At 33.7% G+C, this 27,670-nt stretch overlaps 1 protein-coding gene and 1 long non-coding RNA gene across 2 annotated transcripts; one reads left to right on the forward strand and one right to left on the reverse strand.

Annotated features, from left to right (window-relative positions):
- Positions 1–5,387, forward strand: LOC134281008 (uncharacterized). The gene is made up of 3 exons (XR_009995005.1): positions 1–67; positions 3,739–3,814; positions 5,026–5,387. It is a non-coding gene; the product is annotated as an uncharacterized LOC134281008 (long non-coding RNA).
- Positions 5,388–23,107: 17,720 nt separating this feature from the next.
- On the reverse strand, positions 23,108–27,457 carry LOC134281009 (protein prune homolog 2-like). The gene is made up of 8 exons (XM_062763463.1): positions 27,406–27,457; positions 26,894–27,055; positions 26,231–26,333; positions 25,762–25,893; positions 25,416–25,502; positions 24,264–24,362; positions 23,733–23,855; positions 23,108–23,282 (listed from the first exon to the last, which is right to left on the reverse strand). The coding sequence occupies exons 1-7, from the start codon at positions 27,455–27,457 to the stop codon at positions 23,771–23,773; spliced, it is 720 nt and encodes a 239-aa protein (XP_062619447.1). The 3' UTR covers positions 23,108–23,282; positions 23,733–23,770.
- Between the last annotated feature and the right edge of the window lie 213 nt (positions 27,458–27,670).

Below are 27,670 nucleotides of genomic sequence, written 5' to 3' on the forward strand. Positions count from 1 at the left end.
TGGAAAAAAATATGGCGACTAAGAAACACTTAATGTCAACAAGATTTTCTGATTGACAAGAGAAAAGGTAAGTTTATTCGATTAATATTTATCCATTGCTGGGTTCTTGTTTAAGGAAACTTGATTTTAATGTAATTTTGAAAACAATTGTGCACAAAATTAAAATAGATATATCGGAACAATTAATCCTAAGTTGCACTTGTTTGTATTTTGAATTTTCTCTGTCTTTTTAACTCTCTTGAGGGCGAGAAGTATTTAGTAAATGGTCGTATATTGTTAGATAATCTTTGATAAATCGAAAGTGTTTATTATTTGATTTTATATCATAACCAACTAAGTATGTTCTGATAATGTATATTGGAAAGGGAAATGAAAATTTTAACAATCGTGTGTTCATAAATCAGCTGTAAATACTAAATTATTGGTTCAGTAGACAGTATTACAATCGCAAAGTGAGCTGAGATGATGATAAATGGGATAATTGACAACTAAATAATTGTATGTAAGTTTATCTCATCTGATATGTAACTTTACTTAAGAGATTCATTGTATTACTGAAAAACTTTCAGTCAAAACAGTGCTTCTTTCTGTCTTTGATTTTGACTGAGTGTCTGCTTTCTTTTGATTTTTTTTAAAATTATTGTTTTTGTCATTTGTTTTAATTAATTTAAAACAATACTGAAATTGATATAGAGCTACTATAACTATTTCACATGATGGGTGTGTAATTAGCATCGCGCTACAGCCGGGGCTTCCATTTTTGAGGATGGGGCTAGTGGTTTTCTGCACTGAGGAATCCCCTTGGGCTATTAGGAATTTTAAAATATACATGTAATACATGACTGATTTACTTAAAAACGATCTTTTATTTCCTAATTTGAATTCCCCCTTTCCTTTGTTTGATATAGCAATATTTGCTTGTACATATATGCCTCACAGATACGTAATGAAATGCAAATATTCGTGCTAGTCCCGACTTTACGTATCGTTACGCCTGACTAAATTTAGGCCAAAATTTTACGTCTACTCATGGGTAAGCGTAAGTTATTGCGTAGAGTTAAAATAAGGCCTTTTTATTACTTTTAGCAAGTTCTAAAGAAAAAGTAAGGTTCTAAGAAGAATTTGAAATATAAACAATGCATTATTTAATTATACATATTATGAAGAGGGGGAGGGGGGGTGTTGTTACAACTACTTGGGGACGTAGTTGATTTGAGTAATAACGTACTCAAATAATATTTTGATAAATTTCTGCTGAGAAGAAAAGATTGTCTTATTAGAGATTTCTTACGATTTGACAATGCATTCATACACATTTGATTGTGGTATTGTATGTCTAAGGTATTGTAAATCAATTTACATATATAACTGTATTTCTACACCCCGCTTGAAAAGCAGGACAGTACATATATATGTACATGTATATACTATTTAGTAATCGGGATGTCCGTCTGTTCATCTGTTACGCTTTGGGGGTACCCACCTCTATCCGCAAGTACATGTATATACTATTTAGTAATCTGGATGTCCGTCCGTCCATCTGTTAGGCTTTGGGGGTACCAATCTCTATCCGCAACTCCTTTCATATCACTGATTGAAATTTGGTGAAATTTTCACAGAATCTTTATTAAATATTGCCATTGTGCCTTATTGTACTTTTTGATTCGACACATATTTTGGGTTTCCCACAGCAAAACATGGACACTGCCATTATATTCATATGGAAGGCGGGGGATATCTTTTATTGAACTCATTGTTTACGGTACCTCTAGTTTCTTTTTCATTTACTAAAAAGAGACCTAGAAGAGAATTAAAATTGTCTATGTTGTCTTTCATGTAATTTTCTACATTTAAGAAAAAAATTCAAAAAAATAACATAATATCTTAAAACCAAATAGTTTTTGTCATGTTTGAAGAGTCTATTTCTTATGTACTTCTCGTCCACATGCGTGGATCCAGAGGGGGTGGGAGAGACTTAGAGGGTTCAGAATATCCCGAATTTGCAGATTAATTAACATTGAATGTACAGATTACTTAGTTAATGACGAAAGTAATTATTTTCCTAGGTATCTGGGACAAATGATGTTCCCGGCGAATCATAGACCCCAACCCAGGGAGGGGGTTGGGGTCTCATAGACAATAAGAGATTTTTGAAAGTGGTTTAAATTATTGCTTTTGCTTTTATAATATCGATGTAAGACGGTGATAATTACACAGTTAAGTTCAAGAATGAATTATTCCTAATTTTTTTTTTTCTCAGACAAACATTGATGCAGAAGACATCTTTAATTTTCATAATTTTGTTTAAAAGAGCAAATCTTACATAGTATAAGATAATCTGAGCGCATATAAAGCACATATAAGATGAAAATATACATGTTTTTGATTTCCTGCATTACTTACATTTAAATGAAAACAAAATAAAGAGTAGCTGTAAATAAATTTTAAAGACAGAGACCACACAAGCAGAGAATTTTTGTAAGAATATCTTTGTAGTCATTTTACCAAACCTCTCTCTCTCTCTCTCTGCGTACTTTTAAAACGGTACATCACATTTAATCTGCAGATAGTAAAGAGTTTTTTTCTATAACTGAACAATTATGAATCAATTGAATTGACAAAAAATTAATAAATACAGAGAGGATTATCTTACATGTACCATAGTAGTAAACGTGTTAAATTTATTTCTTTACTCAAAATGTGTTCATATGTAAACCGTTTGCATTTTGTTTTCATTATTTTTGCTTGCATATACATTTCTTTTTAAATTTTTTAAATCTTATTCTGTCTCAAACTTAATTATTAGTATTTGTCAGTAGAATCAGTATTTATCGAATCATGAAATTTATTATCAAAGGTGAAGTTATTAACCTGTATCAATTTCGGGAAGAGGGGGTATGGCTGTAATTAAATTTCCAAAATGAATAGTTTTGCTTAATTCCGAAATACAAGTACATGTACTGTCCTTTTCATCCTTTCAATTTATTAGACTTTTATTATTGAAATATTGTAAAAAACTAAAATTGGTTTCTTAAAAGATGCATGTCTCTTACATAACACTATAAACCCATGCATGTTTCAATTAGTGCAAATATTAATTTATCAATAACTTGTGTTATTCTGTACTTTGACGTGCTATAATTTATACGTTTGTACGCTTAGGGCAATGTTTATGTTTTTGCGCCAGCGCAATGCAACGTTGTCAAGGACTTACTCCTGTGACTAAGCGTATCTTTTACGACTAGACTTACGCAACTTGGTGAAACGCAAATAACGCCCGACTAAATTTCGCGTAATCCCCGGAAGTACGCCTAAGTTAAGACTTAACTTTTACGACTTTTGATGAAACGGGCCCTTGATGAACTTTTTTTCAATGTTACTTTTTTCAATTTTTGCCTCTATATTTGGGCTTGTCACTTTTTACTCGGGGATAGTAACTTTATTGCCACAAAGCTGTGGATTTGTACTTGATTTCCTTTATTGCACAGCGATGACTATGATTTAATAGCACAAAAAGCTAATGGGTTTACGTATGTGAATTTATATGATTAATGCTTGCTTGTGATTTTAGGATAACTGGAGATAATGATTCCTTTTTTCCATTGATATTACATAAATACTTTACTAAGTATTATGTTACAATAAATTGGTTTAGATTTTTTTTATAAAAGTAATCAATAATTACAATGGAAATTAAAACCATAATCATGTTCATTGAGGATTTTCAATATGTAACAGGTCAAACAGGAACTTCAATTGTGAACATTGCAGAGAACACACCCATCAGAAGATGACCCTCAGAAATAGGACAATTGTAAGTAATCAGTAAAATGAACAGGAATACTTCATGCCAACCATAAGATTTTTAGAGACATTTCCGCTTCTTAAATTAGAAGAGATAGAGGGAAAAACTTGGACATACTACATAACTACTAGGCAACCAACCTTTAATTGCAGGAACGCTTTTGGTATGTGCAATATAGCTACATAAAACCTCTTTAGTATTCATGTTAAGTTTGAGAAAGTTCCTTAATATTTTTTCTAGTGTTTGCCAACATTTTCATGCACACTGTTTGCTTGTTTGTACTATCTTTTTATTTTAAATTCTTCAGATGCCCTTTACCTTTGCCAGTTCAGAATCATTTGTTTTAAGGGCATCTGAGGGTTGGTTCCAGAACTTAATTAATTGTAAAGTAAATACTGGGGTACTATATGGTCATAGGTTATGCTAATACATGTATAGCATTTTGTTCTGATAGAGGTGGCATACAGGAAAAGAAACAATACTAGATATCACTTCAAAGGAATAAAACATATTCATCTTGTAGGTGTATTTTATTTAAGGATCACTACTTCATGTCTGGTGTGCTGAAAGTTATTTATAATCTGTTTGACTGTAATTTTTCATATTCTCAACTTCTATCCATCTTAGTCAATTGTAATTAAATTTTGTGCAAAGCATACCCCAGGAAGGGGGGATGGAGTGTCAAGTGTGTCTCTGTCCCTGTCAATATAATTTCAAAGCAGTTAGTAAGGTTTTAGTCAATTTTAAATCCTCTTTAGCAGAATCATTGGACTAAAAACAATACTAAAGTGAAAGCTTTATCATTAAGTGTAGAGATGTTTTTGAAGATTATGTACCCCTAATGTACTGATAGTGTTACATTAGAAGTCTAAAATTTGCAAGGAATAGGTGTAAAATCTTTTTAGAATCTACTTCTTAACAATCAGAAACTAACATACTGTCTAATTAATATGCAACATCGTTTTGTGTGTTGAATGATGAATCCATTTTGATAAAATTATGGCGGATTGGGGGTAGGATGAAGATGCAGTTAGACATAGAAGAAAACAAAAGAGTTGATGGAATTTAGTTTTTCTTCCATTTTATTTATCAATACATATTTCTGAATAAGAAATATACTTCTACTTCTTGGTTGGGTTTGATCAACATAAAGGGTGATCTTGCTGTAGTCAAGAAAAACATGTTTTATACGACAAAGAAATGCCTTTATCTAATTGCAGAATGAATAAAATGGACAGAGGCAGAACTGAAGGAGATGCATGAAATGAGGAATATTTCAAAGATTGCCTGAGCATAACCACTGCTACTGGATAAACATATGGCAATATAAAAGAGCAGGGTCAATGGAGGTATCATACAGTATAGGCCATGAGAGACCATGAAGAAGAAAGTATTGAACAGAAACAAAAATAAAACCATTTTGACATTTATTGAAATATAGGATCAAAGTCTTACATGTAAAATTTGGGCATGTAATGACTTTTCTATAGCTCTAAGACTTATAACAGTGATGATTTGATTTAATATCTTTATCCCGATTTGTCGAAAAGATTTGGACATAGTGCATCAATTATTTTAAAGTTTTGATTCAAAAAATTCATTCATTGTACTTGTAACTGAGTTTTCTGGTGCTACACTGTTTTATCGGCTTCTAAACTAAGTTTGTGATTTCAAAACCAGATTAATAAAATCATGTAATATCTTTTAACATCGGTGACTATTTAGTCCATTCTGTTACATCTCAGAAGTATTTTTATTATTAAAGGGAAAATATGCATTGTACATGCATCTGTAATAAACAGGATTATAGAAATTTTCCATATATACAACACAATCTTAGCAACTGAAGGCAAATATTTTATCAAGGGTGTGATCTATTTAACAATATGGTTTTCAGCATCTTGCTCTACCTGTAATGACTTGCTCCAAGTTCCAATATTTAAATTTAAATTTTGCAAACATGGTTATAAAATTCTTTAAAAGCCAAATAGTTTAGCCACAAAATGCTTATATATTTCCTATCATTTGTAAAGTGTACACTGAATGAGCTGTGGAATGTTAGAATTAAAGTATTAAATATGTTTTGATCTTATGTATGCTTATGCAGATAAACTTGAATTCAACTAGGGAAGGTAAATGTCATACTTATTGGGTTTGCAATCTAATGCAAGAGTATAAATATTCAAGACAAATTTGACAATTTTAATGAAGGGTAAAAGTAACCCAAGAAGAACTGGACAGGTAAACATCACCTGTTGGGTTTTATTCTAATGTTGGGATGTAATATCCAAGAAGAGTTGAACCAATGTCCAATACCTATTGGGTTTTCTTTCTTATGAAAAAAAACGAGTAACCCAAGAAGAATGTGCAATACCTTTTAGTTTATATACTATTGAAGGGATGAAGATATCCAAGAGGAATTGGACAGGTGTCCATAACATGTTGGGTAGTATTCTGATGAGGGGATTCTCAAGAAACCGAAGAATTCGACAAGTGTCCATTGCCTGTTGGGTGGGATGTAGATATCCAAGAGGAGTTGGACAGATGTCCATTACCTGTTGGGTGGTATTCTGATGAAACAATTCAAGAAACCCAAAAAGAATTGGACAAGTGTCCATTACCTGTTGGGTGGGATGAAGATATCCAAGAGGAATTGGACAGGTGTCCATTACCTGTTGGGTTGTATTTTATAAGGAGATTCATGAAATCCAAGAATTAGACAAGTGTCCATTGCCTGTTGGGTGGGATGTAGATATCCAAGAGGAGTTGGACGGATGTCCATTACCTGTTGGGTGGTATTCTGATGAAACAATTCAAGAAACCCAAGAAGAATTGGACAAGTGTCCATTACATGTTGGGTGGGATGTAGATATCAAAGAGGAGTTGGACAGGTGTCCATTACCTGTTGGGTTGTATTTTGATGAGGAGATTCAGGAAACCCAAGAAGAATTGGACAAGTGTCCATTACCTGTTGGGTGGGATGTAGATATCCAAGAGGAGTTGGACAGGTGTCCATTACCTGTTGGGTTGTATTTTGATGAGGAGATTCAAGAAACCCAAGAAGAATTGGACAAGTGTCCATTACCTGTTGGGTGGGATGTAGATATCCAAGAGGAGTTGGACAGGTGTCCATTACCTGTTGGTTGTATTTTGATGAGGAGATTCAAGAAACCCAAATAGAATTGGACAATGTACACATGTTCAATTGTTCTTGGGTAGTTTAATCCCTTCGTCAAAATACAACACAACAGGTATAGGACACCTGTCCAATGCCTGTTGGATACCTTCACTCTGTCCAACATGTAATGGGCATTTGCTAATTATTAATTGGTCATGACTCAAAAAGGTTTCTCCTTAAATACTTAATTTTGTTATTCAAGAAAGGTTAAACAGAGTCTGAGATGTGTTGAGTTGTGTTTTCACAATTCAGTTCTTTTGCACTTAGGTATTCATATATTTTAATATTAGTTATTTTGAAATATACAGGTGTATATCCTTATTGCTAAGAACAAATTAGTTAGGTGTTACAATAAAAGAGCTATATAATAGAAATTGACAAAAATATGTGTTCAAAACCAAAGGTTTTCAGTCTTGTCTGAATTTACAAGCAAATATTAAATATATAATAAATTTGGAATGAATAAAAAACAATAAGAAAAAAACCCAATAAAATACGGACACGAGGATTAATATCCAATAAGATTTGAACAGTAACTACCCAAATAATGCTCTCTCGTGTGTACACTTTTTTTGTATCCAATAAGCAGTATCCAATAGGACTTGGACTTGATGTACCCAATATATAACCAAATGTGTGTCCGTCCGTCTTTCTGTCTGTCTGTAACGCTTTCGTTTCCACACGATATCTCGAGAACCCTTTGAGCTTTTGCAATGAAATTTAGCATAGCAACTCCCTATGGACTAAAGAAGACCCCTATTGATTTTGAGGTCAAAAGGTCAAAGGTCAAGGTCATAAATAAGCAAATTCTGTCTGTTAAAACACTTTCGTTTCCACACGATATCTCTAGAACCATTTGAGCTATTGCAATGAAATTTTACATAACAACTCCCCGTGGCCTAAAGAAGACCCCTATTGATTTTTAGGTCAAAAGGTCAAAGTTCAAGGTCGTAAATTTATACATTCTGTCTGTGTGTAACACTATCATTTCTGGGCGATATTTCAAGAAGATTTTGAGCTTATGCAATGTAATTTTATACCAAAACTCCCTAGGACGTCTCTCGCCCCTCTCAAAGTGCCCCGCCCCGTTTGTTTTATTAGTATTTATAGTATTACGTCGCTATTTTTAGCGCAGGGGCATGAGGAGAGTTATTGCGTATAAAACAGGTTCTCGGCGGACTTTATGTTCTTATTACATCTATTAGAACTATTTAATAAAGGCTAAATAAATCAAACACCATGGATTGTGTATAATTTTAAGAATACCGAACATGAAAACATGAATATATACATGTATGTGACTTCAGTTCTGCATATACTTCGGTACATGTAAAGCGGCTCCGTGGTCTAGTGGTTATGTCGCTCGCTTCAAATGTGAGTGGTCCCGGGATCAAATCTCGGTCGAACCTTTTTTCTTTTTTTTTTTTCTTTTTTTAAATACTTTTTTTTTTTTTTACTAAATGATAGTATTCAGCATGTGAAATGAAAAATTTATGAGGTTATAAAATCATCATTACAGTGTGATAAATATTCCATATAAAAAAATCTTCTATACACATAATAAAGAATAAGCAATCAAATCTTTATATGCATATTGACATACATGTATTTTATTTCCTTCAGTATACATAATTCTACAAATTCAGTCAGGGGGAGCCGACTTTTTCCCTAAGCGGGGGACACGAATTCTCTGAATTAGCTTGTTTGAAAAGTGCTGGGAGCAAGTTGTGCGCTGTCTATTTTTTCCGTAGTTTTACATTTCTTCAATGCATATAGTGTAAATGCACATACTTTATCAAAAGTCGGCTAAATTTTATAAAATTCCCGGGCAGTGAGAAGTTGCTCCCAGCACTTTTCGGGTTAAGAAATTTGTCTTAAATAAAACATAATCAATTTCATAGTGAAAAATTATCCGTACATCGTTGAACTTTTACGATCTTTGTGTCTGTACATATTTTTTCTAATTTTAAACATGTCACGTGACAAACAGCTGATGTACATGAAGTCGCGTTGGCCGAACTCGGTTGAGACCCCATACATGCATATGCATTAGTATAGTTCCCAATAAATTAAAACTAATGCTAATAAAAAAATATTAATATTAAATTGAATTTTTGTGAATATTTTAAGGCTTATTTCCTATGGGCGGCCTTAACCTAGGTGCGTTCTTGCTGGGATTATTCATTTCCCTGAAGAAATTATTCTTCTTAAAATGCTCGAGGTATTGCTCATTTGTTTAAAGTGCATTGAGATCAAAACAGGGCTTCAGAAATTGTAAATTAAGTAGAATTTGTTCCTTTTTTTTGGGGGGGGGGATTCTCCATGGAGTCCCAGGAACACAAAGTTAGATGTAGCTCTATGTTGGTACAAGGTTAGGGAAAATCAGTTCCCTTATTTGTAAATTATATTTTATAGGTCATTATTTTTATTTTTTTTAATTAAGTGTTTATATTTCGTAGAAGAGATACAGCTAAATTATTATATATAACACATAGGTTTGCTATGAATTAAAATACTACAGTATTGCAGAAGTCAACATGAAAATGTTCAAAACTTTGACTCCATGGTACAAAACAGTTGATTTTCTATAGATCCAAACAGGATATCATCAACAGGATGGATTTATTTTCTGTTTTAAATTTACACATAATTTAAAATTGTCGCACCTCCCAATAAATATAAATTTACCATTATTTTACCTTCTGTACAGATATGTGTTACAGAGGAGATAATTCTAACAATTTGAATTTTAATTTCAAAATCAAAATTCTTTGGAAACAGAGCACAACATGCTTTCTTTTCATTTTATTGCAAAACTCATTCTTTTCTTTATCATTTATTTATTGTATTCAATTTCGAAATAGAAATCAATCAATTAATTTTTTTAATTTTCTAAAACCACCAGGTTCATAGATTTAAAATTTATTGACATTTATTTCATTAATAATAACTTTTAGCTCTACATAGTCCAAAAGTGAATTCTTTAATATTTACATCATTAACATTTATACATTTAAAATAATTTTGTGTACGTCTATAGTGAAAATTATGCTTCTTTTTGGTCCACGGAATAATATCCAGCAAATTGTATGGAAACATTGTTGAAAGTGACTGGACTTTTTCTATATCCATTATTGTAGTAACTGTAGAAAATAAATGATAAGACATTTCATTGAGCCAAAATGAATCTTTTCTTTTTTTTTTAAACGAACAATTTGCTGATAAGCAACAAGTTGATAACGCAATAAGGTTTACTAACAGCTTTGAGAAGGTCACATTCTTACGTGAGAGGCTCTGTCAAAACAAGAAGTGCTATTGATAAAGCATACCCGTGAATAAAGTAAAATTTTATCTAATGGGTGGTATAATCCACATGTATGAGATAAAATAGTGTATCTACTTTCCTTGAATTAGAGTAGATGATTATATTTACCTTATAAATTGAAACATGTCATTTTTTATTCATTTTCTAAAAGACTTCAGAGGAATTTCAATGCAGGAAAGCCGATTTCCTTCTCATTTTGCCAAAGGATATCAAACCCAATGATGCAAAAGACGTTTCAACTGCTTTACAGAAGACACAAAAATTGAGATTTAGAAGAGTTTGTGCAGTTGAAAAACAGAGCCAAGAAATAAGACAAACAATAGCAAAAACATTTGAATTCAGTTTGAACCAGTATCTTTGTTATGCCGTAGAACGTTTATCTAAGTTGCCGTCAGCAGAAGATGTAAAAGAATGTTTAGAGAAAATACGAACAGTTATCGAAAAGTTACAGGAAGAACAAGACATGCCTACAAGACCATACTGTAAACAAAAAGTATTGGAAATAGTTAAACCGTGAGTCTTCCAATCTCTCTCTTTTTGTCTCTCTCTCTCTCTCTCATAAAACATCAATATTTCATGTCAAAATGCTCACAAAGTCGTCACCCATGAGGTTTGAAATATTTTTAAGCAGAATAATAAAAATAATGTACTATTTACAATGTATTCGTGAAGAGTACAGGACTATAATCCAATCGAAATTGGAAAGTGTAAGACCTTTCCTTAAATATAAACAAATCTTGTTAAAAGGGAAATCGGGATTTTAAGGACATTTTGCATGTAACTACCAGGATGTTTATCTATCTTTGAAACTCGATACAGGAACAGTAACATTAAAAACATGATTAAAAGTCATTAAAGACTACTATATGAGGTTGTCTAAATAAGGTATATCAAAGTCCAATTCCATGATTTTGTAAAATATTTATTTTAAAACTTGTAAATGAAGGATAGAGAGATAAACACAGTATTCAATATCGAAGGCCATAAAACAATACAAAACATGAGCTGCTAGTGCAGCTCTTCATAAATGTTTGCTATAACATGAATTGTAAATGATCTTTTCACGACATCAAAACATTTGCAAACCGATGGTAATTAAGTTACTTTAAAATTGCGATTAAAAATTGGTTTACAGTGTATTTTTCCTAGATATTACATGCCAGGAGGAAACTATAGATTTACATATCTATAGTTTTACATTTACATATCTATAGATTTACATATAATGATATGTGTATTCCAATAAGTAATTCATACAAAATTGTAGTTGTTTATATCGAAAGGATTTTAAGACTTTTAAAAATCGTCTTTACATTCAATATTATTATTATTACATAATTATATAAATTAGTATTGTGAGAAATACTTTAAACGAATGCAGTTTTCCTCATTGAAGCAGTACTTAACGTTTCATTTTAACGATAAACGATTTTTGGCATTGCCTCATTTGTAATATTACAATAAAACAATGAGAGCAATTAATATATCTCCAGAACTTTTTTTCTTTGCTGTAGATATCACTATTCATCATCATTTCTAAATCTGTCTTTCAAAGATAGTTTTCTTATTGTTAGCAAATGATATTCTGTATTTTGCCGCCTTATAGATTTGATAAAAAAACATATATGTTTACGCCAATAACAGAAAATGTTATCACTCATTTCAGTTTTCAAGACAGAATTCTGTACCTTGGATTTAATACAAAGAGGGTTCGAATAATCACTACTGACCAAAGTGTGGAGGATAAGTTGAGAAAGCTGTTTAACGAAGTTGGAATTTTAGAGGTCGACATGAGTGTGCAAGAAAAATTAACAACGACTCCATTTAATTTTCCCTTACAAGGAGCACAATTTGTGCCTAGTCTCGCACCTAATACAAGATTTGCAACAATTGGTAGTCTTGTTAAAAGAAATGGTTTTAGAATGGCTGCAATAACCTGCCTACATCCTTTCCTTGGTAAACACAACCCGAGTGTATTCGTGAACATAAATTTAAATAACGTAAATCTTGGTAGTGACATGTTTCGTGTTCAAGGCATAAGGAGTATTCAAGATGACATCGCCCTTATTGACGTTGATAAGCAAATGATATCTCTTATTGAGAACGATTGTGAAGAGCGTTTCCTCAATGAAAGAGGCCAACCAGCTGCAGCCTATGTCTCCAACTATAAAGATTTAAAAGATTTGGAAAATTTTTTAGGCCAGGTGGTTTGTAAAAGAGGCGCAGCAACTCTGTTAACAACAGGAGAAGTATCTGAAGTTTGCAATATAACATCTATAGATTACCCAGTTGTAGGTTCAGCAATTATTGTTAAACCTTTTCTCTTTACTAAGTTTGCAAAAAAAGGAGATTCGGGTTCGCTTGTATTTCTACCTTCTTCCTTGAATGAAAATGAAAATAAATTAGAGGTCATCGGTATGGTTTGCTGTCGAGCCCCACGAGAAATTCCCGAAAGTAAATACAAGGTGCTTTGTGCTCCATTAAGAGCATCAGTGGACAATCTGATAGATAGAATCCCTGACATCGATGGAATTGACTTTTATTAACAATGACATTACACAAATGTATAATTATTTTGCAAAACTTCAATTTTCTTTTTTGAATTTTTTCGACATAGAGTTAGTAGTATTTCCAACGCATGCCCTCGATTCCATCAACTAATTCAATAAGAATGGTAATTTGGTCTAAAACCTTACTAGGATTTGAATGTATAGAAATATTATAAGTAACTGTTTCATGATTTAAAAAACAGTTTTGAAATAGTAATTCCTTATTAACAAAAATATTTACCCCCCCCCCCCCCCAGGAGTCTGTGAAATAATAATACATAATGCCTGCAACAAAGTTGTATTTGTATCACATGTTTATAAACAAGACGGGATTTTTAAGGGACCTGCCCTAGGGTTGAAATTCACAAAACACCTATGAAATCAAGAGACGTTTGTATAACTCTTATGCCACCCTCCCGCTAAATTGGATTTTTTTTTTCTAATTTAAGTTCATAAGAGCATAACTCTGTCAAAAATGGCGCGATCATACCGAATACAGAATTGACCTAGATATCTATATTTAAAAAAATATATATATTAAAAAAAGTGTATATTAAATGTCATATCAGTATGTGCAACCTACTCTGCGAAGAAAATGAACGGATAGTGCTAATACTTTAGGTCAGATCCCCATTTATACTTATTAATTAATAAGTAAATCCTTAATATGAATGATCAGAGAAGATGGTGTGAATACCTTTCACCACAAAATATAGTCTCTGGCTTAATATCCTACTTGAATGGAATTGAATCGCGATTTTTTTTTTTATTGAATATAATTCAATTTGTGTTATAGACTCCTGTTTTAAGTTAGAACTCCAAATGACTCAGAATTATTGAAATAAAGATCCAGACCAAAATCTGCTCAAAACGCGAAATGACAATAAATGCAGCTGACAATCGTTAATTTTTTTTATATAGATAAAATAAAATATTTATAAATTCAAGAGACAAAACAGAAGGAGAATGAATGATGGCAAAATATCACATGACGGAAACTGAGTTTTATGAATGAAGATTTTAAAACGCTACTTGTAAGTTGTATATGTTATATCTGTGTATTCTACCTGGCTGTGTGCTTCAACAGGGGGGGGGGGTCGTCTTGAACATAGTACATAGCCATAACGTTTGAACGGTAAGTGCTAGGGCTTTTGTATTTCAAATATGTAATCCTTGTGAAAAGATCTTTTATTGGATATGACGAACTTTGACCCTTTGACCTAGACCTTGGAGAACACATGTGTACATCTGAATCTTTTTTCTGTTTCGTTTCTATGGCAACTGTAAGCGACTCATTACAATTATTTTAAAAGTAGAAATCACTTTGACACATTGCAAGGAATAAACATTGAAAGTTTCAAAACGATTGCCTGCGTAGTTATTGAGAAAATCGAAATTAAAGAATTTTAACTTTCACCTGGTTTCCATGGCAATAATCAATTATTTGAAAATTTTAAATGCGAGACGCACAACTACAGATACTATCCTTAAAATAAGAAAAGTTTCATGTCGAACGTTTAAGGGACCAGAGAGAACACTCTCGGACATAATTTGTCGCTTTTTACAGGTTTCCATGGCAACAGTAGACATATTGGAACTGAACGACCTCACTGCACAACTACAACCAGTGATCGTCCTTTGAGGAAAGTTTCAGGAAGATTGTCCCAGCAATCTCCGAGAAACAGCCTGGATAAAAAAAACATGCGTACAATATCAATATGTCGTCCCCGACTTCGTTCGGGGCGACATAATAAGAAACAGAGTAAAAACAATATGTTCCCCAACTTCGTTTGGGGAACATAATAAAGGAGCACAGTTATAGTCCGTCGGTTTCTAACAGTTTATTGGAAGACCTCGCCTCCAGACCATAAACTGAAAACTTTGATTCCTAAAAAAAGTGTAGTTGTTATGTTACGAAAATTATTTCAAAAGTTACTAAGTATACTGATTTCAAAAGGATGTTGTCAATTAGGAACTCGAGAGAAGGATATGGAGAAACGAACAGTATTCAATCTCAAAGTCCATAAAACAATACAAAATAAGAGCACACTGAGAGAATTACCTAGTTGATTTAACTAGTGTGCCTAGTAAAGCGTTCTTCGTGATTAGTAATCACTCTGTGTACTAGCTAACACAGTGAAACGTGGAGTAATGGTCGTAAAGATACTTAGATACCTAGTGAAAGTTACTTAGAAATACAGATTTATTAATGTTCTCTGGTAAATCTACCCAATATCTGGTAAAACGACTTATGAGGTACTGAATATATGGACAGTAAATTTACTAGTCTTCCCAGTGACTTTCACTATTTTTATACCTTTCGAAAGAAAGTTCGGGTATATTGTTGTTACTCATGTCCGTCCGTCCGTCCGTCTGTCACACTTTTCTTCCCTGAACTCCTCCTACATTTTTCACAGTAGCTTAATCATCCTTTGGTAGATGGTTTGGGGTGTCATGTAGATGTGCAGTAAGGTTTCGGAATTTTGATTTTGCCCTGGGGGATCAAATGGGGGTCGAAAAATGACGTTTTTTATACAAAAAGCCCCTTCTTCCCTGAACTCCTCCTACATTTTTCACAGTAGCTTAATCATCCTTTTGGAGATGGTTGGGGGTGTCATGTAGATGTGCAGTATGGTTTCGGAATTTTGATTTTGCCCCGGGGGATCAAATGGGGGTCGAAAAATGACGTTTTTTATGCAAACAGCCCCATCTTCCCTGAACTCCTCTTACATTTTACTTAGCAGCCTAATCATCTTTTGTGGGATGATTAGTGGTGTCATGTAGATGTGCAGTAAGGTTTCGGAATTTTGATTTTGCCCTGGGGGATCAAATGGGGGTCGAAAAATGACGTTTTTTATATAAAAAGCCCCTTCTTCCCTGAACTCCTCCTATATTTTTCACAGTAGCTTAATCATCCTTTGGTAGATGGTTGGGGGTGTCATGTAGATGTGCAGTAAGGTTTCGGAATTTTGATTTTGCCCCGGGGGATCAAATGGGGGTCGAAAAATGATGTTTTTTATGCTAAAAGCCCCGTCTTCCCTGAACTCCTTCTACATTTTACTCAGCGGCCTAATCATCTTTTGGGAGATGGTTGGTGGTGTCATGTAGATGTGCAGTAAGGTTTCAGAATTTTGATTTTGCCCCGGGCTATCAAATGGGGGTCGAAAAATGACGTTTTTCATACAAAGAGCCCTGTTTTCCCTGAACTCCTCTTACATTTTACTCAGCAGCCTAATCATCTTTTGGGAGATGGTTGGTGGTGTCAGGTAGATGTGCAGTAAGGTTTCGGAATTTTGATGTTGCCCAGGGAGGTCAAATGGGGGTTGAAAAATTATGTTTTTCATACAAAGAGCCCTGTTTTCCCTGAACTCCTCTTACATTTTACTCAGCAGCCTAATCATTTTTTGGGAGATGGTTGGTGGGGTCATGTAGATGTGCAGTAAGGTTTTGGAATTTAGATTTTGCCCCGGGGGGTCAAATGTGGGTTGGAAAATGACGTTTTTTGTGCAAAAAGTCCTGTCTTACTTAAAGTCTTCCTTAATGTTACTCAGAAGCCTAATAATCTTTTAGGAGGGTTAAATATTTTGAAAATTATGTAAAACATCAACGTCAAGGGGTAACAAGATGTGTTTGTGAAATACTATGCGCCCCGCGTCAACAAAGTACGAAAAAGCTATTTTTAGCATATAGGTCACAGTCAAGGTCACAAGGTCATTGACCTTGGTGTTGTTTGTAAGAACTTAATTAGTGGGGTATGCATACTAAATATGTAGTTGTTATCTCCTATGGTTCAAAAGTTATGATAAAAAGTAGAAAAAGCTATTTTCAGTATAAAGGTCACAGTTAAGATCACATGGTCATTGACCTTGGTGTTGATTGAAAGAACTTTATTAGTGGAGTAAGCATACAAAATATGAAGTCCCTATCTCTTATGGTTCAAAAGTTATGGCAAAAAAGTGGAAAAAGCTATTTTTAGCATATAGGTCACAGTCAAGGTCACAAGGTCATTGACCTTCATGTCATTTGAAGGAACTTTATCAGTGCAGTATGCATACCAAATATGAAGTCTCTATCTCCTATGGTTCAAAGGTTACGACAAAAAGTGGAAAAAGCCATTTTTAGTATAAAGGTCACAGTCAAGGTCACATGGTCATTGACCTTGGTGTTGTTTGAAAGAACCTTTTAAGTGAAGTATGCATACCAAATATGAAGTCCCTATCTCCTATGGTTCAAAAGTTATGACCAACACTTGAAAAACCTATTTTTAGCATATAAAAATATGCTCAAGGTCAAGGTCACAAGGTCATTGACCTTGATGTCATTTGAAAAAACTTTGTTAGAGGAGTATGCATACCAAATATGAAGTCTCTATCTCTTACGGTTCAAAAATTTTGGCCAAGGTTAAACTTGACAACAGACAAACAGATAAACAGACAGGACAAAAACAATATGCGCCCCGAAAAAATTCGGGCGCATAAAAAAAACATTGCATGCTGGGAAACACCTTGAATTCTTATGAGTAATTTATGTACATGTCAAATGTGAGAGTCATATCTCATCTCAATCAAAAGTTATAAGCAAATGCAACATTTTTGAAAAGTAGGTTAGGCTTGATCGCTTCAAGGTCAAGGTCACAGTGTAAAAGTATTTGGAAAGATCTTATCACAGGTAATAATAAACATGCATTATGATATGAATGCCCTAACTTTTCTTTTTCAAAATGATGAATTTATAACAACTTAATTTTTTTGCAAGTTGGTCAAACTTCTAGGTCACATGTAAAAAAAAAAAACCATGCCATTCTCACAGGTAAATATACTAATAATAAGTTTAATATGAATGTCTCTTCTCATTCAGTAGATATGACCGTGATAACCAAGATTAAATTTTTTGAGACAGATGGACTGAGTCTGACATACAAATGTACATATTTCTATATGAATTGGGTAAAATTGGCCCAGTGGTTCTAGAGAAGTTAAAAATGTAAAAAGTTTTCAGACAAACAGATGGACAACACGTCACGACAGACATTATATGCTAAGGAAACAAAAAAAGCTCAAATGAGTGTTTTGAAAGGGTTACAATATGGTTGGAGTATTTGAAAAGCTGTTTTTTTTCTGCAGAGATATGCATGACCAACATATTTATGTTTTATATTTTCTTTAGTAATTTGTTTGTTTGTTGTGAATACATCTTCCCTCATATGGAGACACCACCAAATAATAATGAAGATAAGATGTGTTTGTGAAACACTGATGTCCCAGTATGGAAGCCTATGGCGAAGGTTGAAGTTTCTCAAATATATGTCAAACTCAAAGGTCAAGGGTTCAAATTGTTAGTATCAGAAGAAAGTCTTGTCACAAGGAATGCACATGTTAAATAAAGAAATCTCTAGTAATTCCTGTTCAAAAGTTAATTGCCAAGGTTAATTTTTTTTTTAAGTGGCTCAAACTCTAGGGTCAAGGTCAAACATATTTATACCTGTTGACAGTTCAAAATGAATACAATATGTCATGATAAGTATGAAAGCCCTTGCACCTACTGATCAAAAATTAGGCAGAGTTTAAAGTTTGGTATTTTTCTTGTAAAAATGTGTATCCCATGTCAAGCGATAAGAGGTAAAAATTAATGGTACCCAAATAAAAGGTCTTATTAAATTGTCACAAGAAATAAACTTATAAAATGTGGAAGCTATATGTATAGCCCATCCCACTTAAAACTTATGGGCAAGCTAGCTAGGATTTAATTTTTGCAGACTTATAGACAGACATACTATAAACACAAGAAACAAAATATGTATAATAATTGGTCAAATGGAAAAAAAAATATACTATTAAACTGGAATCACAAAATAGATTGTTATTTCAGGGACAGGAAGTGGGTAGGAAGATTGGAATCCCCCCTCCCCCCCCCCCATCTGGCATTTGCTTTGTTATTTAAACAAGACTATATACTGTAGCAAGTAAAAAATGACTCTTGACATCCTCTCCCTATAAACTTAGAAAACATTGACCTCACTATCATTGTTTTTTTATTTGTTTATTTGTTTTCATTTTTTTTCTCCTGCTTGTCACGAAATTCTGGGCTGGAATTTTTTGACTGAGATGTGAACCCCCCTCCCTACTTCCGAAAAAAAATTCTGGATCCGCACCAGTATTGGCAGTAACTGAATGTCACATCGACAACGGGAGATAACTTCACAATATGAAATTCGTCTAGTGTGGCATGGGATGATCTTTGACCCTTTTTAAACTTTAACCTAATCGTTGACTTCTACTTACCGACCCCCTGTGTCTTGTAAACTTCATGAAATATAAATCCAATTATAACACAAAATGAATTAATCCAATGCACACCAGACTGCAACCATGTGTCATTTTGGCGAACTTTCGTCGATTCTGTCACCTTATCAGATGAAGTGGGAATCGGTCGAGGTGTGCCAAATGGTAACGCAACGTGATGTAATGTAGAAATTTACATGTTCACATGTATAGTACAAGAACAAATTTTAGATTAATTCATTACAAACGATATTAAATTTTAACAAACCTTTTCCATCTAGCCTATTCCAAAAAGTATGTGCTGTGTGATTGTGGTGTCGATGGGGAGGGGGGGGGGTAGTAAATTTAAAAAGGTCCTATTATGAGCAAAACATACATCAAAATCTAATTTCAGACGCGGATCCAGAATTTTTTTCCAGGGGGGGGGGGGGGGTCCACCTCAGTCAAAAAAAATCCTATCCCAAAAATTGACAATAAAAAAAAACCTAAAGTAAATCTCACCCTAACGTCAAAAACCTATATCGTGGAGGTGGGGTGGGGGTAGTGGTGACTTCTATTGCCGCAAATGTTTAACTTTTCATACCTATTTTACACATATTCGTGTTTACCAGGGGGGGGGGGATCTGCATTTTCCAAGGGGGGTCCATTGTAACTTTTTCCTTGTTTTAGTGTATACATGTTTTAACCTTGTAAATTCCAGGGGGGGGGGGGATTTACATCATTAATAAAATTCAGACTGGTATATAATGAATTAAGCATGTGTAAAATAAATATAAGACGTTCTGAGTTATAGGTCACAGGGTCTGAGAATTTCATAATCAATTTGATTAATACATGTAAATTACAGAATTATTTTGACTATTTCCTTGGAAAGTCGCCCAATATGTAGGAGCGTGTATTTAGAGGCAAACACCTTAGTGCGGGTATTACTGTCTCATGACAGCATCTAGTTTTTTTTAGTGCAGAGCAAACACGGACCTACGAAACATAAGAGGTGGGATCAGGTGCTATGGAGAAGTGAGCATTCCTTGCTGACCGTCACACCCGCCGTATGCTACTTGCCATTATCAGAAAATAACGGGAAAATCCGTCGTCAATTTAGTTTATAATGGACTAACAATAAGTATGAAAAACGTCAGTCAGAATGCATTTGGCTCAATGATAAATTGTATTGTCTGACAAGGTCATTGTATCAACCATAGAACTTATGAAATGATGATTTTAAAAGAGACTGCTGATATTCTTGTTTCATCAACTTGTTTGTCAATAATTTACCTCGTTTTAGAAATTGTTCATACATAGAGCATGCTCTTGTGTATCGAATCAACTGAGATACACACACTTCGTATACAGCATCGCCCCGTGGGGATCCGGGTTAGAATAGGTCCTCAGTACCCCCTTGCTTGTCGTAAAAGGCGACAAAATGGGACGGTCCTTCGGATGAGACCGTATAAACCGAGGCCCCGTGTCACAGCAGGTGTGGCACGATAAAGATCCCTCCCTGCTCAAAGGCCGTAAGTGCCGAGCATAGGCCTAAATTTGCAGCCTTTCACCGGCAATGGTGACGTCTCCATATTAGTGAATTATTCTGGAGAGGGACGTTAAACAGGACACAATCAATCAATCAATCATTCGTATACAGCATCCATTAAATATCAAATTCAGGGTACTTGTGAATACAGTTAGTTTTATTTTTAAAAAGTAATTTTATTGATGACCGTCACCAATTACAAGACAGGACAATTTCTAACTTATATTTTGATCAAGAAGAACTTGCTTATGATTACAAAAGGTCCGGTTTTTGATTTATGATAAAGAATGGTTGTATAAAGTGTAGAAAAGTAAAAAGTATGAATATTAGTGACTTTAACAAATTTGATGATTTTAAATGTTATTTAAACCACGCCTAAAATGTGCTTTATAAAACAAACTGTAAGGAGGACATAACACAATTGGCCGCTTGAAATCTCAACAGAGTGTTCAGGTGCCAAGGAGGAGTAGGAATTCACTGTCAAACAGTCAGCTCAGGTGTGCGAAAAACCTAATATAGAAATTCAAGTTTCAAGGCCGTTTCTGCGTAAATTTTTCCCACAAAATATCCTTATATTACTAGTATTCACATCATAATTTAATATCTATCAAATTTCGTCAAAGAAATCGGTACTTTAAAGACAAAATTTTGAATTCAATGCACGATGGTGTATTTCCATTAAAAAAAAAAACCGTTACCATAATTACCTCAGTTCTTTTTAGAAGTTCTGTAACACAAACATGTGAAAAACTTTTATTGTGATTTATTAAAATATCTTAATAATTACAAAACAAGAAAACTGTAACAAGTTATCTCTTCTTGAAATCGTATAACATTTTTCAGCAGGGCAAATGATACGCAGCACTTTATAGGAATAAGGAATTTACAACATTTTATCAAAAACATTGGCATCACCTCATAAATACATATAATAGTTACAATATGTAGAAATACTAATAATGACAATACAATGCACAGATACTGGTAATGTGATGCAAAAATTACCATGATTATGAAAAGCAATATTTGTTTCTAGGACATCTGCATTTAGATTGTCGGTAGGTAAGTATATACTTTTATTTGCGACGACTTTATTTCGCGATTTACTAGGGATAAACTTTTCGATAATATTTCGCGATAAAGCCTTTTTGGATCTGTATTTAATAGACAAATACACTTTAAGGACCAGTTTGCGGTAAGAAAAATTTCGCTATGATGAGGCTCTCGCGAATTTCGTGAAAATTTCTCGTACGCGAATAAACGTTGGTTTACAAACAATTAAGGCATAAAAAGGTTGCTCTTCATTTAAGACGTAAGTACTGCACACAAACTTCGGCCGGAGTTCATTTGCTCACAAACCTCTATAGATGAGGCCTCTACGGAGAGTATGCTGCACACATATATTTTCTTTTTCTTTTATTCATGTTTCACTGTTACACAAATATGCAAATATCCAGAAATTATTTAAATCCAACTTTAATATATTTATAACGTCACATGAACAGTAGTGGTTCATGACAACATACGTATATTGGCAATTTAAAATGACTATCGCAAATATTGATTGCACATGTTCATTTCGTAATCCGATAAAATAAATCAATAAATTAAATAGGATTAGAAACTCCTATCTAGTACACAATAAAATGTTCAAAGAAACAAAATATGTAGATATACAGTCATGTAAATTAAAACAAATGTCTGCTTAAACAATGTACAAATAGAAAAAATGAGGATGTTATACTGGGATATCACTTATTTTTGTGGATGTTTAACATGTTTAATTTTCATTGTTTTTGAGGCAAGGAGAGACCAAGCAATTATGATTGCCACGAAATGTAAAATTTAATATGTACACTACTAAAACATTCTCCATCCACGAAATCAAGTCTCCATAAACTAAGATGTTTTCCTAAAACCTCGAAAATTTGACCCTACGAAAATATGTGAAAAGAAACAGAATTAATTTAAAGTAAGCCAAACATATGTATAAACAAGATAGCCATGTATACAAGTGAAGCAAAATTTTCTTTACAATATTACATAGAGGGGCTTACTCACACTTTCAGCTTTTTTTTTCTTCCTTCAACAGTATTAGTCTTTGAACGAGCAAATAACGTAAAAAATGACAATCAAAGGTTAAGAATTCCTCTGTAATTAAGTAAAATATCAACAGAAATGGCCTTAAGCACATTTATGACATACTTATAATCGAATCTCAGAAGTCAAGTGTTTTACTTCCTGTGCAAAATTTTAAGGGTTTAGAATTGAATTTTTAATTATCTTAATTATAAAATTTATGATTCAGCTTCGCAGACTTACTTGATTCATATGATTGGGGACCACTAACTGATTCTGACAATTTTCTCAAAGGGGAGAAAAAGCTTAGTCCAGATTAGTGGGGTCCCATTGTATAAAGTTTATTTTCTCATAAAGAATCCTTTAAGCCCCCTCCCTTTTGATGCAGCCTTCGCTTCCTACTTCCTTTGCTTTTCCTCCTCTTTCTTTTTCCTTTTTTCTTCTTTCTTTCTCTCCTTTTCCTTCTTCTTTTCTTCCTTTTCATTGTCAAACTCCTCCAGAAAATTAGGATTTTGCTCTAACATGACTTCTATTCTGTTATAAAATTTATAAATTTACTCTATTACCTTGTAGTGAAAGGAAATATAATTATGTTGACAGGCGCACAATATCAGATCAAACGAGACGTCAAGCATGGAGTTAGATCTGATAATCTGGGCCAGTCTACAAGATGTGATATGGCTTTTCAGATCAAGTTACTGTTATAATGATAAATTCTGTCCTCTATTTGGAGATACTAGCCTGTTTGAGATATTTAGAGATACTTGTCTGCTGGAGATTTTAAGAGAAACTTTCTTGGTAGAAATATTTAGAGATCCTTGCTTGCAGGAAATATTAGAGATACTTCTCTACTGAAGGTATTTAGAGATATCTGCCTGCTGTGTGTGCCTGCTCTGGGATAAATATGCTGCTCGACTTTATCTAGGATATTTATAGATACTTGTCTTATATGCTGTTTGCTCTAGGATATTTGGAAATACTTGCCTGCTGTGATAAATGTGCTGTGTGTGCCTGCTCTGGGATTAGGAAGGGGAGGTAAGGGGTTCGGGAGAGTGAGGGATAGGGGAGGTAACTTTAGCCTGGTGCTGTATTATTCTATCATCGTACCTAAACAAAACAATATTACATCAATTATACAAAACAAATACTCAAGCAACAAATAATAAAGCAGTTATAAAATACAGGAAATGATAAATTTATGATTTTTTAAAATTTCAGACACTCTTCTTTTCATGTAAACTTACCAAGATGAATAGCAATTAATTATAAACTAGCAAGAAAGCAGTGAAGTCTTATTGCTATTGAAATAATATAGCAGTGAGATTTTGGGTTGTGTTTAAAGTCTCAAAGCTGTGAAAAAATAGTAGTTCTACAAATCAATTTGTTTTCAACACATAATTTTTTCCAACACTGATTTTACTGATTTTCTATACATTCTCAAGTTCAGCACCTACATTTGATCCACTCCCCATTCATTAATTTATGTTTGATCCCTCCTTTGGATCCCATACTTACTGTTGAACTTGTTCTGGGACAGAAATATACTCCATAGGAATGATCTGACCTAGTTCTGACAGCGACCGCACAAACCGCAGCTTGGAGGAAAATTTGGCACTGGAAGAAAACAAACCAGATATTGTAATTTTTACTGTACAATGTTATCCTAATAATTTTGATTATATATGGTCATAAATGTGCAATATTTTCTTGACAATTTCAATCTGGACAGGGCCATGTAGTTCAATATTCATCACTCTCCAGCAAGGTGTGGGTCAATAGTGTGATGAACATGAATCACTCAATTTTTGTGACACCTTATTTTTGCATGATATTCATTAACTTTTTATTATAAAAACAAAATTTTCACAAACTGTGGTTATTAACTGCTACAAGGATGAAATCTTTGTGAGCACATTTTCTCAGGTAATTATACAAAAATAAAATTCTCACAAATGAAAAGTGATTTTAACGCGGCCGAGTCAAATTCGAGTGTGCATGACTTTGCACAGCTTTTCAATTTCATGCAGTCATTTGTGCAACATTGTGTGATTTTTTAATCTTAAATCAATAAATATAAAAGTAAAAATTATTTTTCAGAAAATAATCAAAATCCCTAGGGCAGAAATAATTAGACTTGGTCTCGTTAAGTAATAACAATGACACAGTTGTGCCCTGATGATGAGGTGATGTTCACTTTCTCTCCATCATACTATCCCACCATCATCATCACATTGTCATGCCATCTGTTATAGCCCTATCCTTGCAATGCATCATGATTTAAGGAATCACTGTCTAGTTTTGAGAGTATGCCAGGGCATCAACAATAGTGGGAAACATGGGATAATTTGCATAACGGGCGAAGCAGATTTACATGCATATTTCGCCTCCTCGGCGTCAGACACAGAGACAGATGCGCACGAGATTTGCATGCATATTAGGACTCCTTAGCTGCTGACCTAACTACCTGCCTAATTTACATTCCGGCATAATTATCAGCAAAACAACTCCGCTTACTTTCAAAGGGTTATGATAGAGAAAAAATTTAGAAATGGAAATATTACTGCACCACTGCTATAGTGTCAAAGATCCAAGTTGTTTTGCTTGATAGTGTCATAGTGAATTACATGGCCCTATTGGGCTTCAATAGATTTGCCAATGAGAGTATACCTGATAAATGGTCTGGTCATCATGACGATAGTTCTTAACCACAGCGTGGGATGAATCAGCATTAAGGACTTCAGATTCTTCCTCAATCTTAAAGGAAAATTACATATTTTATATCACTTTAACAAACATAGTAATGCCTAAGGCATGCCACTTTTCTTTTTGTGAATTTTATGTGAAAGTTTATAATTTACAGTTCAGATGATATATGGAGAAATATTCTTTTTTTTCTTTACACTTGTGGTTGAAATACTTTTAAACTGAGGGAAAAAATTATGATCATCATGATCATTACAAAGTCTTTTTAAAACATGTCACTTTCTAGTTTGAATACTGAATGACCTCTGACCTTCTGTCAATCATCTGGTAACATTTTTTCAGCCAACCAAAGCTTGGCATCTGTCGCCGTGGTGTGGCTCCATGGAAATAAACAATCATGTAGTCCTCGGCAACCAGGGTCTCCAAGGTACTTATTACATACCTGGAATTTTTTTTTTTATAAAGATCAATGAATTTCACAAGAAAACTTTCACTCTAAAAAATGATCAATAACCTTTTTAACTACATAATCAAATAATGTGCAATTACTCAACAAAATACTTACAAGTCTTAAGAATTTTTAAAACTTTCCATGTGTATAGAAAGATAACTCTTTGATGATACATTTTTAACAACTGAATTTAATAAAAGTGACTTTATCATATGGATTAGACAAGTTTTACTGTTTATGAATACTTACATAAATAAATTATCTATACTGATAATCCCTTCTAATTGTATATGTATAATCTTTTTATAACTGTAATCAGTATACTTACATAAATAAATTATCCATCACATACTGATAATCTTTCCTACTGTGGTCAGGTAAGTAACATCCCGAGAAAATAATAATGGCATTTAGTCCCTCTCCATAGTAACCTTAAAAAGTTAATACACATTTGTATGGATTAGCATTAGAAATGGTTAAATACTGAAATATGTTTCCAAAACAATTTCTAATAGAAAGCAAACCCACAGCAGTTGATTGTATCATGACTTATCATGGCATAAAAGTAGAATGGTATTGACCTCTAACATGTTTATTGATAAATTAATAAGAGTTATTTCCCTTTTATGTATTATTGAGGTCACCTGTTGCTAGATACATCCAACAATAATTAACAGTACATGTAGCACCTTTATACGACAGTACATGTATATACATGTATGACAAATGAAATATATCTTTACATATTCATTATGTTTTCCACATTGCCCCATACTATGCCAGTAAAGGAACTATGGTACAAAATTGAAAAACTGTATAAGGTTTAATGAATATATATACAGGTAACTTACTAAGAATGCAAGATCTGCTGGCAAAAGGGATAATCTTTGGCAATGCGAAAGTCTTCTATTTTATGTCCTTGTGAAAAGATAGTAATTAAGACCTTGACCTATTATAAAAATACAGTATTTACTTTGCACTTGAACCTTACCTCCATGAGAGAGGACCTTTTTATATGGCTCAATGACCTTGAGGTCAATCTTCATCTGTTTTCCTCCAATCTCCACCCCCTTCCAGAGTTTAGACTCGCGGTATTCATCCCGAGCAGTCAAAACCTTGCTTTCGATGCCGATGGAATTCTTACAGGGCTGCCCTACAGCACACGGTCATTGAGAATAGAAGTGATATACAGTTATTTGGACATTAGCTTTATTAGAGGATCGTTACAAATACTTGTACCTGTGTTAATGAAAAAAAAAATGATTATATATAAAGTACAATTTTCAGAACTCTTAAAATAGATTAATATAACTGCCCGAAGTGAAGAAATATTAATATAGAAAGCACATTTCATAAGGATACCCACTTCCGCCCTAGTCCGCGGTTGAACTCTCGACCTACAGATTCTGTCTCCTAACATGTGTAGTGTAGGGCAGCGCTGTGAGAATTCCATCGGCATCGAAAGCAAGTTTTTGACTTGCCCACATAGCCGAGCGGTCTAACGTGCTTTTTCTGTAATGCAAGCACTGATATCACGATAACTACATGCGGTCATGTCATATGGGTACTGAAAAACTAACAAGTTGTGAGATTGTCGTGGAAACCTGTTCTGAGGTATATAATGGTCGTAGGCGCCCTGATAACCTCAGTTGCGGTTTCTCTAAAATAAAACAGTAAAATCTTACAACTTGTTTTCTTTAAGGCACGTACGTGTAAATCTAACCATCTCTGTATTAATCATATTTAAGCCCCTAGCCCCCCCCCCCCC

Source organism: Saccostrea cucullata, unplaced genomic scaffold (assembly GCF_032062105.1).
Source record: "Saccostrea cucullata isolate Sc308-1 unplaced genomic scaffold, CSIRO_AGI_Scuc_v1 ctg5607, whole genome shotgun sequence".
Classification (NCBI taxonomy): Eukaryota; Metazoa; Mollusca; class Bivalvia; order Ostreida; family Ostreidae; genus Saccostrea; species Saccostrea cuccullata.